Raw genomic sequence first — 12,056 nt, forward strand, 5'->3', positions numbered from 1 at the left:
ACACTAGAGAGCGCTGCTTACTGTCGGTATCCTTTTGGTTCAAATTTTCATTGGAACATCCGACCCATTCGGTCCCTTTCGATTCAACGAAATCCCTCCGAATCAGGATATTCAAAAGAGAAAAGTTCCTTCTCTGGGAATGGGATATTTTCAATATATTAGGGACAGTAAGGAAAATTCGGACACACTAGAGAGCGCTGCTCTCTGTTGGTTACGTTTTGGTTCAAATTTTCATTATTTCCATTGGTTAAATTCTTAAAACAAAGACACCTCAAAGTGCTGCTTACGGCTTTTGGGGACTGTGACTGTGAACTTCGAAGAAATGAGGATTAGAACAAATTACTCTGAATTTTACTACTAGAAAAATTTGTCAAAAAATAAACAATATGCTAGGATGTTTTTGCTAGGGTAATTATGCCAGGATGTTTTTGTAGGACCATTCACTTTTCTTTCAGGATTTTCTAAAAATGAAAATTCAATTTTCCCTCACCGAAAACGGTATATTTTTTATTTCATTTCGTACACTATAGAGAGCGCTGCTTTCTTCATCTACAATTTTCATCGGGCCATGTAGTAAGTTTATATTCGAACCCAATAGAGGGCGCTGCAGCTTATTGAGGCATTGCATTTTTTATAATCTCATTTTCGCTAAAGATTAGGGTTATTAGTAAAGAAATCATTATTTTCAAGCTTGGTTAAACGCACAAATTTGCAGCAAATCAATGACATTACATCTACAATGCGAAATAAGAGTTGGTCAAATGGGGCTATTTTCACGCATCTGTCAATGTGTTTTGACAGCTCTTTTACTGTTTTGTTTCCTTCTTTAAACGCCATTTCTACGTTTGGCACGGAAATCGCAATTTCATCGTACACAGAATCGCCGACCATCCTAAACGCATCATGTCAGATAAGGAAAGTAAGGAAAAGCCCAAGCTAGACCTTGGATTGCTTGAAGAAGACGATGAATTTGAGGAGTTCCCTGCGGAAGGTTTGTTTGATGATTGAATAAGTGCCCCGGTCCCGTAATGATGGTTTCTGTTTTCCGGCAGATTGGGCTGGTAACAAAGAGGACGAAGAGGAGCTAAGCGTGTGGGAAGACAACTGGGATGACGATAATGTTGAGGACGATTTCAACCAACAGCTTCGAGCGCAGTTAGAGAAACATAAGTGATTCCCCTTTGCAACAACGTTTTGGCGGTTTTTTTATAATAAACATAAATGTTGCCAGTAGACTATATGATTGGTTTCTGCAAAACTTTATTGTTGGCCTGTATAGCCGTCTGATTAACTTTCCGAGACGTTAATCCTTGAACTAATGTAACGATGCAGCTCGAAGTCCTCAATCTTCTGACCGTCCTTATAGTGGTAGAGCTCCAGGCACGACTGACAAACATATGCCGGATCGAAAATTTCTCGAACGCTGCTACGCACCACATATCGCACCTCGCAAAGTCCACATATGTTGCATGGTATATGCCGCGGAAGAGCATACGAAACAAGTAAAGGATAACGGGCCCTCGAGAGCACATCGGTAGCCGCTAACAAGCGGCAATCGGAAATCACGAATAAGTGTTCGCAATTACCTTGGTGTTGATAGAGCTAAAAAGAACAAATTAATTCAGTTATTCAGCGTGTGGTATGTTGGTATGTTTTGCTGTAAGCTACCTGTGGATAACCAATGCGAAACTGCAAATCTGCAAAACGTGTATTTTCCATCCTCTCTGAGCGCAATTCGCCGATCATACTCTGTTTTTCGGCCCATTTTCTCACAACCGCCGAGTAATCGTGATGCGACTCTTGCCGCAGGTCATTGTAGAACGTATCGTGTATGAAAAAGAACCCCGACTTCGGTGTGTCGTTACTGTTGTTCCTTTCGTTCCAAAGTGAGCGGTTTTCGCTTATTTCGTAAAATGGACCTGCATCACAGTTGCAGTAGATTTTGTCCTTCAGCTCCGTAAGAAATTGTGAGCTAAGTACGTGAAACTCATGGCTAAACCTTGGATGTCGTAGTCGCTGGCCTGTTTTGTGCTTGAACGGCTCATAAATTCGAATCACCAACAGCATTTCCTGGTAAGGAACCAAATCTTTGACGGGCAAGGCTTCCAGGGATAAATCCATGTACTTGTGTTTGCTGTAGCGTAACTTTGCCTCTACTGCGCGTTTGAATGAACCTAGGCGTGATTCAGATGCGTATTGTACACATTTGAATTTCATGGCTTTAGTCGGTATTTTCTTGCCAACCACGCTCGCGGGGTTCTGAATTTTCCCGGGATTGAAAGTGAACACGGCTATGTCTTTGGGACTGGAGAGATGCTCACCAACGTCCACGGATTCCAGCAGTTTTTCGAAGGTGTTGCTGCTACCAGTAAAACCCATGGCTTCCTTTATGTCGTTGTCGGATTGAACAATTCTTGAAGTGCGGTTTTGAAGTAGCTCGTTCCGAAACTCCGACAGAGCATTCTGCACATGGATTATTCTATCTATTCTCGGTTTGTATATATTTTCCATCCTAAAAAGCGTAATATTCAGTCCTCCCAACCCGGTTTATACTTTTCTGGAAGATAGCTTCCCGTTTGGACTCTGCTTATTGTAAACAAAGTCCCGTTGAAAATTGTGACACTCAACGCAAGAACTGTCAAGTTATGAACTCACCGGTTTCTAAAGTAGAAACAAACAAAGAAACGTAGTAAAGAAACAAAGAAAAGATTGCAAAGTGTGGTTGTGATAAAGACCGTCTACTCAATAGAATTATTCAGAATAAAATCTTATAACATAACATACTTTACCGAGGTTTGATTGTTGCGCTCAATTCAAGTGTTCCCGGCTGACTTACGTTCGCATCTTTTTCATGGGACGCACAATTACGTAAACTGTCAAAAGGGAGCAAGTGTTGCAAACTTCAGCTTCGAGAAAACCCACGGCAAAGATGAAGTCGATGATTTCGTAAATAAATCATCAAAAAACACACGAATTTTGCATGGGTTCGTGTGAATAGCTTTCGCGCTCCCACACTTCTTCTCACCGTAGTGCTAGCACAGTGTGGTTCCCTTACCTTATCGTTTGCGATATAGGAGGTACATTCGGCGAAGCAACAAAAATTTCCCGTAGTGGCGCAATTATTGGGCAAATTATGCGCGTGAAAGCATCAGTACGTAAATGTTAGTTCGCTTAGTGTAAGATTCCGGTCGGCAGCCTTGTTTGGTCTGCTAAGATTCGCAGCTCACCAGGTTCCGTCAACTGCTTCAGCGGCTGAGTGTGTTTCCTCTGCCATTGATTAGTGCTATTTTCGTTTGCTACGAGTCTCGGTCCGTTTTTTATTTGGGTAAGTTTGGTGTCACAACCAGCGCAGCATCTGAATGGCTCACTTCCCTGCATTGCGTGCGCTCTGTCGCTTTTCCGTACATTTCTTGGGCCTTGCATCCCTTTCGCTCCAGCTTCTGTTGTTTTGGCAGCATCCATGTTGCCAAGCGACGAACCATTCAGCTGATTGCCCCGCACAGCTCCTGGTTGCAACTGTCTTCGAAAGAGGAAGTAGAAAGATTGTTTATCCATTTTCTTTTATCTTTATACTGCCCAGGACGCTCTTTTTGTAGCATTTCGAGCACAACTTGTCATTACGGTGTTCGGTGTTGGGTGCTAGGATTGTTTTCTATTATGTCTGGATCGTCATCCACAAACGAGCAGCAAGACCAGGAAACACCACAACAAACGCAACAGCAACCCCAAGATGAAACGCAACAACAACAGCAGCAAGAATCAAATTGTCCGCAGCAACATCCGAAATGGGCTTGCGAGTACTGTACTTACGAGAACTATCCTCTGTCACTCAAATGCACCATGTGTAAAGCGCCAAAACCACTTCTCAACGAAGACATTTTTCGGTGAGTGCAGAGTTTACCGTGCTAACCGTAGTTAACATTTCGAGTGCCAAGTTAACTGTTTTCTTTTCTCCCCAGACTTAGCCCCACGCAACAACTCTGCGCAACAAATCGTTCGAACCCGAATCTAGTGACCGATGCGGTAACAACGGGTGCCGTGCCGCCGTTGTTGGCGACACAATCAACGTTCGCAGCGCCGATCGAATTTGAATCTAACCAAACCCGATGGTCATGCAGTGGTTGTACCTATCTAAATCCTCCCCACTCCCGGCGCTGTTTGCAGTGTAGCACACGGAAGGAGGACCCTACCGCGATTCTATCAAATGTACCCATCGCTCCTATGTCCCGGCAACCCAAGGCCTCGCCACCGAAAGTGATAACCGATTATGCGCGCATCAGTGAACAGCTTAACGCGATGAACATAGGCCGCAGTGGTTCCGATGATCCTGTCGTACCACCAGACATGCCAGCAGGGGGTCCGGGTAAGCGACGGAACAATTCCCCCTCGACGACGGCGTACGGTTCGAGCTCTTCGTGCCGGATACCAGCGGAGAAAGAAACGGATACGAGCGGAAAAAGTGGTGCCGGCCTCAAGCACGGATCATCGACACCATCACCGGTGACTTGCTCGCCCGTCAACGTCGGTGGCAAATGGTTTTGCGCGGCGTGCACATACGAAAATTGGCCCAAATCGCTCAAATGCTCGATGTGTTTACATTCTCGCGATACGGCAACCGGAGGTGGAGGAAGGAGCAATCTGGCAGTCGCGGCCAAAGTATCGCCCGAGCACGACGAGAACAGCGTGGCCAGCAACATCATTGTGAACAATAAGCGCAATCAGCAGTTTGTAGCGCATGCAGATGGAATAAACAACATGGACGTTTACCAGCAGGAGCGGCATCTCCGACTGTTGCGCCGCCAACCGGACTGGGATTGGCTCAATGCGTGCATAGGCATCGCAGAGAACAACATCGGAGCAGTCGAGGCTTATCTGGACTGCGGTGGTGACCCTAGCCGCGCTCTAACACCGGCCGAAGTAAACCTTCTTAGTCAGAATAACTGTGCTTTCGATGTGGGGCATACACTTATACATCTGGCCATTCGCTTCCATCGTGACGAAATGCTGCCTCTCCTGCTCGCGCAAATTTCCGGTTCCGGGCCCGGCATCAAGCGCGTACCGTCCTACGTGGCGCCCGATTTAGCGAGCGACATTCGGCGACACTTTGCACAATCGCTACGGATACGGAAGGCATCGTTCAATTGCCAGTACGTGAATGAACATGCTACGTTTTCACTTCCGGCCGACATCGAGGAGCTGCCACTTGCACTGCAGGAGCAGCTGTACGAGGAGCTGCTCGATAAAGATGCCCAAAAGCAACTCGAAATGCCGCCACCCGCCCTGAACTGGTCGTTGGAGGTCACCGATCGGCTCGGGTCACGGTTGATGGTGCTCTGGAATCGAAGTGCCGGCGACTGTTTGCTGGATTCTGTCATGCAAGCAACCTGGGGTGTTTTTGATCGCGACAATATGCTGCGCCGAGCGCTTGCCGATAGCTTGCATCAGTGTGGTCATATGTAAGGAAAAGGAAATATTTACTTTCATACTTTCAGCAACATTTCAGTGTTTTTCTTTTGCCCTATTTTCATTGGCAGCTTCCTTCCACGATGGAAAGAGAACGAACAATTTCAGGCGGCCATGCTGCAGTATACACTGGCCGAACGCCAGCTGGAGGAAGACTGGAGTACGCTACTATCGCTCGCCAGCCACCCGGGCTCGTCGCTCGAACAATTGCACATCTTCGCACTAGCCCACATCATGCGCCGTCCGATCATCGTGTACGGCGTAAAGTACGTGAAGAGCTTTCGCGGGGAAGACATTGGCTTTGCCCGCTTCGAAGGTGTCTATCTGCCGCTGCTATGGGAGCAAAGCTTTTGCATTACGTCCCCAATAGCCCTTGGTTACACCAGGGGACACTTTAGTGCGCTCGTACCTACGGAACCGTATTCGCGTATCGATGCTACGAGGGACGAACGCGAAGACATCACCTTTCTGCCACTAATGGACAGCGAGATGAAGCTTTTGCCGGTTCATTTCTTAAGCAAGAACGAAGTAAGACCACAAATGCCTTCCAATGTGGAGCTCCGAATTTAGTTAATCCAGCCAACTAATGCTTCCTTTTTTGGTGTAGATTGGTCGCGAAGAGATTTTGATCCGACAGTGGCTGGAAGTATGCGAAACCGAAGGAGGACTGCTGGTTGCACAGCAGAAGCTACACAAACGTCCACTGTTAGTCGCTCAAATGCTCGAAGAATGGCTAAACCACTATCGACGGATAGCGTAAGTGACTGGAGGTTTTCAAACTTCACACCGTTAAATTAATCTAAACTTTTTTCCTTTCCAGAATTTCTAGGCTGTTTTAAAATACAAACCAATCCTGTTTCAACAAGTAGCTCCACACAGGCAACGAAGGTACTGCTAGAATTAGTCATTTTATTATCGTTGAAGGTACGTCAAACTTTAGCACGCTGCGGCCGATATACGGAAAGGTGCGTAGCAATAATATAATGTGTTTGCTGGTTTGGGATCATGAATTGTGGTTTGATGCCAATGCGCTTCCGATTTGGGACAACCAAATGGAGGTTTCGTGGGGGAATTATTCTTTCGCCCTTCGTACGTGTGTAAGTGTTCGGTGAAAGTGTTATTATCCTATACATTTTAAAACATCGCTCTCGGATGGCGGTGGAATATTGAGTAACCCGATGGCAGGATTTTTAAATGGTTCAATGTGTACTAGTCGTAGTATCCGTTCGGCTGTGCTGCGTTCGCTTCCTGCGTACGATTGTTGCAAAACGAATATTACTGATGGTGCTGCGGTACTCCTTTCAAAAGCCGTACGTAAGTGCGAGAGAACCCTGATGATGAGAGAATATATTTTTGTATCCCGTTTTCTCTAACTTTTTATCAGCAGTTCATTCCCAAAAATACTATCGGTACCACGGTCCCACAAACTTGTAATGCTTCATCCACACCGATGAGGCTATTACTAAAGGCAGCAACAACCGTTTGCCTTTAGTGTTCCGAACCTAGTTTTAAGAATAAATACCGAATCCTGTTCTTTCCGAAATCATTTATCCAAACAATTCTCAAAAGTTTTTGCAATAAGCATCCCGAGTCGTTTCTTGACTCCGTGTCATCATGGAAGTCTTTTTTTCTGACGGTGTGCTGGAAGGGTAACGGAAAAGTATTAAAATCGAACCAGCTTTGAGTTAAGCATTTCCCAACTCCACTACGCGTAAGGAACTGTGTTATCCGGTGGTATAGAGCATCTGTGATTGTCAATTACGCCAGTGGGATGATGCACCGCGATCGCTACAAGCTACCGAAGCATAAATACATTCGAAAACTCAATGCAACAATGCACGGTAAACCCGGTGACGTATAAGCAGTACTTGTTATCGAGCCCGAAAGCTTTTTACCATTATCGCGAACCACATCCGCACGCGAATACGAAAGGAGGTAGCCCTATGTACGCTTGAGTTTCAGCACAGCTCCATCGCCTCGTTGGTGGTATTCGCAAACTTTCATCAAGCTGCAGATGTAACTAAAAACATGGCTCGATAGAAACCCCAATTCGTTCGAAAATTGAATTGCACAAGATCGATGCTGCATGAAAGGCTTCAAGAAGCCGTCCCGTTCCACAATGTCCTACACCGTAGACCAGGTAGAATAGATAAACTAAGGAACAGAGAGCCAGAAAAATTTTATTCTACACATGCGCACGCGCAAAGTAAAACACGCACCGTGTGGTGATGCGGCCCCACGGTGGATAAACGATGTAACTAAAGAATCAAGCTGCGAACATGATGCGAAAATAGTTTGCCGAAAAAATAGATAAAATCTATTTTGAGGAATATTGATTTCTAGTGCTGCTACTGTCTAATATCATACCTTTAACTCCTACACACATTGTTACATTTTGTTAAGTTTCAACGTGGTGTTCGTTCGCTTTTTTGGGTTCAAAACTGGTAGCGTGTACATAGGTTGCGTTGAACGAAGAATCGAGTTGTATTATACATTTATAGTTTAAATAAATTATTTTTCGCTCACAATATAAAATTTGTCCACACTCAAAGTGCCGCGAAAGAAAAAAATCTGATTACGTTATGAGAGGCTTCGTTCGCGTTGATCTTCACTTTGATATAGTATGACAGGTTTATTTTAACAGCATGTTCATACGTAAAAGAGTCCTATCTTACACAGACCGTTAAAAACGTCTATGCCAATTGATTCTCGGAAGGAACCCGTTAAATTGCAATCCATGCACAACGAAATTAAGCCTTAATTTATTCTCTACCGAATCTAAACCCGTTCCAAGTACCGTTGACCAAAACACAAGTTCAAGCTTTCGCCGGATCTCTCCTTAAACGGAAAACGGTACCAAGGTTGCCGGATTAACAGCGTGCGTGGGGGCATTCGAACTCCGAAGACTAGACCTTGACCCACACTGTACGATCTGTCCCCCACAATTTCTTTCGAAGGTGTGTCTTTTAATGTGTAACGCAATCGAAACCGTTTCATTTTTTTACGACATTTATAAATCTATTGTTTAACGTTTAAAAATACTCAAAAATGGAAAACAATGTATCACATTCGAACGGACGGATGGTGAGGGCTAGCCAGCCTATCGCCTAGCGCGGATTGTCCATTCAGCGGTAGTACGGTCGTATACCACCATATCCTCCTCCATATCCCGTGCCATATCCCCCGTACCCACCTCCGTATCCTCCGTATCCTCCATAACCGCCATATTTGCCCGGGTATCCTAAACACGTTAAGAACGGCGTTACACCAGTTTCGTGTAGCTTTTTTTTATCAAGGTTTACACTCACCATAACCACCCCCATAAGGATAATAACCTCCTCCACCGTAGCCTCCGTAACCACCGTAGCCGCCGTAACCGCCATATCCTCCATATCCTCCGTAACCACCATATCCTCCTCCATATCCTCCGTTATTCCCTGAAAGGAAAAAAAAAGAATCAAAAATACATCGGCAACCTCTTTTCGCTATCTTTAACTACAAAACTCTTTAACTGCTTTCTTTATATTGACCATGCTCAGTTTTCTCTAGACTCTAGTGTATAAATCACGGCAAACGGACACACAAAACGTAAGTTAGCTTCACAAATGTTATGACGCTGTCAATTTAAAACCATATTCATTTTGCTTATTGAGTTATAGTACAGTGTATAAGGTACAAACATGGGGAACCATAGCCATCGTAACCATATCCACCTGTGAAGGAAGAAGGGAACATTGAATTACTGATTCAGTCACACTCGACGAAGAAATCGACTCTTTCGGAACGCAGTAGAAGTAAATTGAAAGTGTAGCTTCTTAAAATACGTCGGTTCGCAATGGTGCCCCTCGGTGTTACACAATGGGGCAACATACACGATTCTCCACACGGGCGCTATTTACCTCCTCCCAGCAATCCGTATCCAAAGGTTGCACTGGCCGCGGACACAATCGCCACCAAAACCAACGCCGTCACCTGCAATAATCGAATTGTTATATGGGAAATTATTTAACCAGTCGGAACGCAACCCTCCCGAAAAACGATTGTTGTATTCATGTTTCGTTGCGGATCAACCTTTTGCGGAATGGCACAAATGCAAATTCAGCCCCCGTGTTCGGTTGGGCAGCTCTTTAACCTATCCCGTATCACCAGCAGATGATGGATTTTCCAAATGGGTTTTCGTCGGTGTTTTCAAGCACTTGTTTGGAAATAACTAAAGCGAGCTGGTCTTTCACAGTACAAAACGATATGTTTTATTTACCCATAACGAAGAATTGCCATTAAAGTGTGGACAATTAGGAAAATAGACAAAACGTCTGCTTTACTATCTAGGCTCAGTCAGCAATCATTCTTTTCCAAAATTAAATGGCTCAACAATGTTTTTCACGTTCTCTCAAGCACATAATTTGCTGAAATCTGTTCCATTGTCTTTGATTACACGATTCTAATCAACGACCATTACGGTTCTTAAAGTACACGTATGCTGTTGGTTGACTTGTTAAGAAATTATTGTTTGTGACGAAACACGAAACGGCTCAGGCGCAGGAAAATTCGTTCTTATCTACTCAACACTCACGTAGCCACGCATCGTGACGAACTGCAAAAACACACTAAACTTTGATTTCAAACGACAACGCGGACAGCGCGGTATTCACGGTATTCCAACCCTCCCACGATCGTCAACGGATTTCGACTAAGCACCGTTCATAGGGAGCTTTCGCTTTTTATACAGCATCGCGTCACAGCGCCGGGTGAGGTTCCAGCGCACTACCGTCCAGCGTCCACTGAAACCGATTGCAATTGAATTCAGTGTCCGGCTGGCCAAAACGGGGAAATGGGAGACAACAAAGCGACGCACATGCTTCGCCCGACTTCGCATTAATCTTCGCTCTTTACCCTTTTTTGTCGGCGTAAGGTATGTTTGCCGTGTAAGTTGTGATGCGAGAAAGAATGGGCGCGATTCAAACGCACGACCGCCCGACCGTCTGAGCTACTGTCCAACAGGTTCAACTATGAATCATCATCGGTACATTGTTTTCGGTTTGACCCTCCCAGTCGGTGGCCACTAGCGGCAGTCCGGTCTGAGGCCAAAAAAACTGTTTCAATGTCCAAGGTCGCGGTCTGTAACCTTCGTGGCATGTATGCCAAAAAAAACACCGTGACATGTTTCCGATCGCCGGCGATACTCTTCGCTTTGAGTTTACATAAATAATGCCGCATCTTGTTAGACAGACTTTGCCCTTACTTTGGACACTTTCGGTGCAATGGTTGTTAAAGTGGATCTCAAGGACCTTATGTAAATGATGGGCTACGAGTGACAACACGAGGTGGACAATACTCGTAATGTTGTGTCTTCGTTAGCATCTTTGAATTAGCCGCTACTTCCTTCCCGGTTGTAAAACCGTTCACTATTCTACCTTACTTGACGCTCCTTTTGGGTGCAACGTTTACGAGAATTACGACCCTAACAAGAAAGATACATAAGGAATTCGATCTTTTACTAACTCACGGGTCGCTTATGGGACTGAAGCTCCCTAGCGATTATGTTCTCAGCATACCAAGCCCATCGCGCAAGGATTGCTAATTGCAAAAAGCTACGAAAGCGGGTTTCTTGTAAGGTGCGTTCTTCGTTTGCTCGATCGACAAACATCTTCTCTGCCGGTGGCAAATATGGCGCACCGTTAGAAATAATACCAAACGCCTACGAGTCAGCGAACCGGTCAACATGCGGTCGGTTAACGCGTAATAAAAAGGTAGGTGAAGTGTGTATTTAAATAAATTAGTTGGACCCAGTTAGCTGTGACCTTCCGAGACGCCACCATACTGGTCAGGTTACTAGTGAAAGAACGAAATGAAAATGAGATTGTTTCTTTTTGAGTTTAAACTTCTGACACATTTCACACGAAAAGGGAAATTAGCTTAAAGTAAAAGTTACAACGTTACATTGTTGCGTACGGCAAATTTGTTGAATGTTTTCTATCAAAAAGGTTACCAAGCATAGGCCGCACGATCCAAGTGCAAGATACCCGCATTCTAAAGATGCTATCGCACGGCGACCCGAGAGGAAATGTCCCCTCGAGGTACCGGGTACGACAAATAGTTGAAGAATTGAACAATGGGGAAAACAATGATCATCATAATGATGCTTTTTCACACGATAAACTCTTCACGTAGCGTGCGTTCTGCGCGACGAGGCACGACAATGTTTATGACACCCGGCGTACGTGGCGCCATTTTGACCTCCGAATGATGTCACGGTGACCAATCCGATTAGAAGATACCGATACAACACCAGCCAGATAAGCCGTGACTAGTTAGTCAGACAGCATTTACCATCAAAGCATCTTCTTTCAGATCTTTCGGCAGCCTGTGCGCGTTTCGGATGTCAGAAGAAATCAACGTCATAAAGAACACGGCCATTACTAGTGGTTCGTTTTATTACGCTCTAATATATGTCACCTTACATCTGAAGAGAAAAACAGCGTACTACGAAGGTGCAACTTTAAGTGGCGTGTGGGACACCTTCAAACCACTTCGCCCGGTTAATACTCTCGCTGTACAGTCATATTTTTTGTTACCGATCGATAATTCTTAAC

The 12,056-nt window shown here is 44.9% G+C and overlaps 4 protein-coding genes across 5 annotated transcripts; 2 read left to right on the forward strand and 2 right to left on the reverse strand.

The window, feature by feature from the left end:
• Positions 1-841: 841 nt before the first annotated feature.
• LOC131209291 (26S proteasome complex subunit SEM1) lies at positions 842-1,238 on the forward strand. Its single transcript, XM_058202325.1, has 2 exons — positions 842-991; positions 1,053-1,238. Exons 1-2 carry the CDS (start codon positions 904-906, stop codon positions 1,172-1,174), a joined length of 210 nt encoding a protein of 69 aa, XP_058058308.1. The 5' UTR covers positions 842-903; the 3' UTR covers positions 1,175-1,238.
• Positions 1,239-1,249: 11 nt separating this feature from the next.
• Positions 1,250-2,540, reverse strand: LOC131209290 (snRNA-activating protein complex subunit 3). The gene is made up of 2 exons (XM_058202324.1): positions 1,669-2,540; positions 1,250-1,602 (listed from the first exon to the last, which is right to left on the reverse strand). The coding sequence occupies exons 1-2, from the start codon at positions 2,509-2,511 to the stop codon at positions 1,288-1,290; spliced, it is 1,158 nt and encodes a 385-aa protein (XP_058058307.1). The 5' UTR covers positions 2,512-2,540; the 3' UTR covers positions 1,250-1,287.
• Positions 2,541-3,657: 1,117 nt separating this feature from the next.
• On the forward strand, positions 3,658-7,940 carry LOC131208374 (ubiquitin thioesterase trabid). Its single transcript, XM_058201108.1, has 5 exons — positions 3,658-3,884; positions 3,960-5,456; positions 5,535-5,991; positions 6,071-6,219; positions 6,284-7,940. Exons 1-5 carry the CDS (start codon positions 3,658-3,660, stop codon positions 6,300-6,302), a joined length of 2,349 nt encoding a protein of 782 aa, XP_058057091.1. The 3' UTR covers positions 6,303-7,940.
• Positions 7,941-8,524: 584 nt separating this feature from the next.
• LOC131211215 (neuropeptide-like protein 31) lies at positions 8,525-10,144 on the reverse strand. Of its 2 annotated transcripts, XM_058204612.1 has the most exons (5): positions 10,037-10,144; positions 9,363-9,435; positions 9,144-9,176; positions 8,772-8,900; positions 8,525-8,704 (listed from the first exon to the last, which is right to left on the reverse strand). In XM_058204612.1, exons 1-5 carry the CDS (start codon positions 10,046-10,048, stop codon positions 8,589-8,591), a joined length of 363 nt encoding a protein of 120 aa, XP_058060595.1. In that variant the 5' UTR covers positions 10,049-10,144; the 3' UTR covers positions 8,525-8,588. The 2 variants fall into 2 exon arrangements, with proteins under 2 accessions (XP_058060595.1, XP_058060596.1); XM_058204613.1 differs by lacking the exon at positions 9,144-9,176.
• Between the last annotated feature and the right edge of the window lie 1,912 nt (positions 10,145-12,056).

The sequence above is a fragment of the Anopheles bellator genome, chromosome 2 (genome assembly GCF_943735745.2).
Source record: "Anopheles bellator chromosome 2, idAnoBellAS_SP24_06.2, whole genome shotgun sequence".
Taxonomy (NCBI): Eukaryota; Metazoa; Arthropoda; class Insecta; order Diptera; family Culicidae; genus Anopheles; species Anopheles bellator.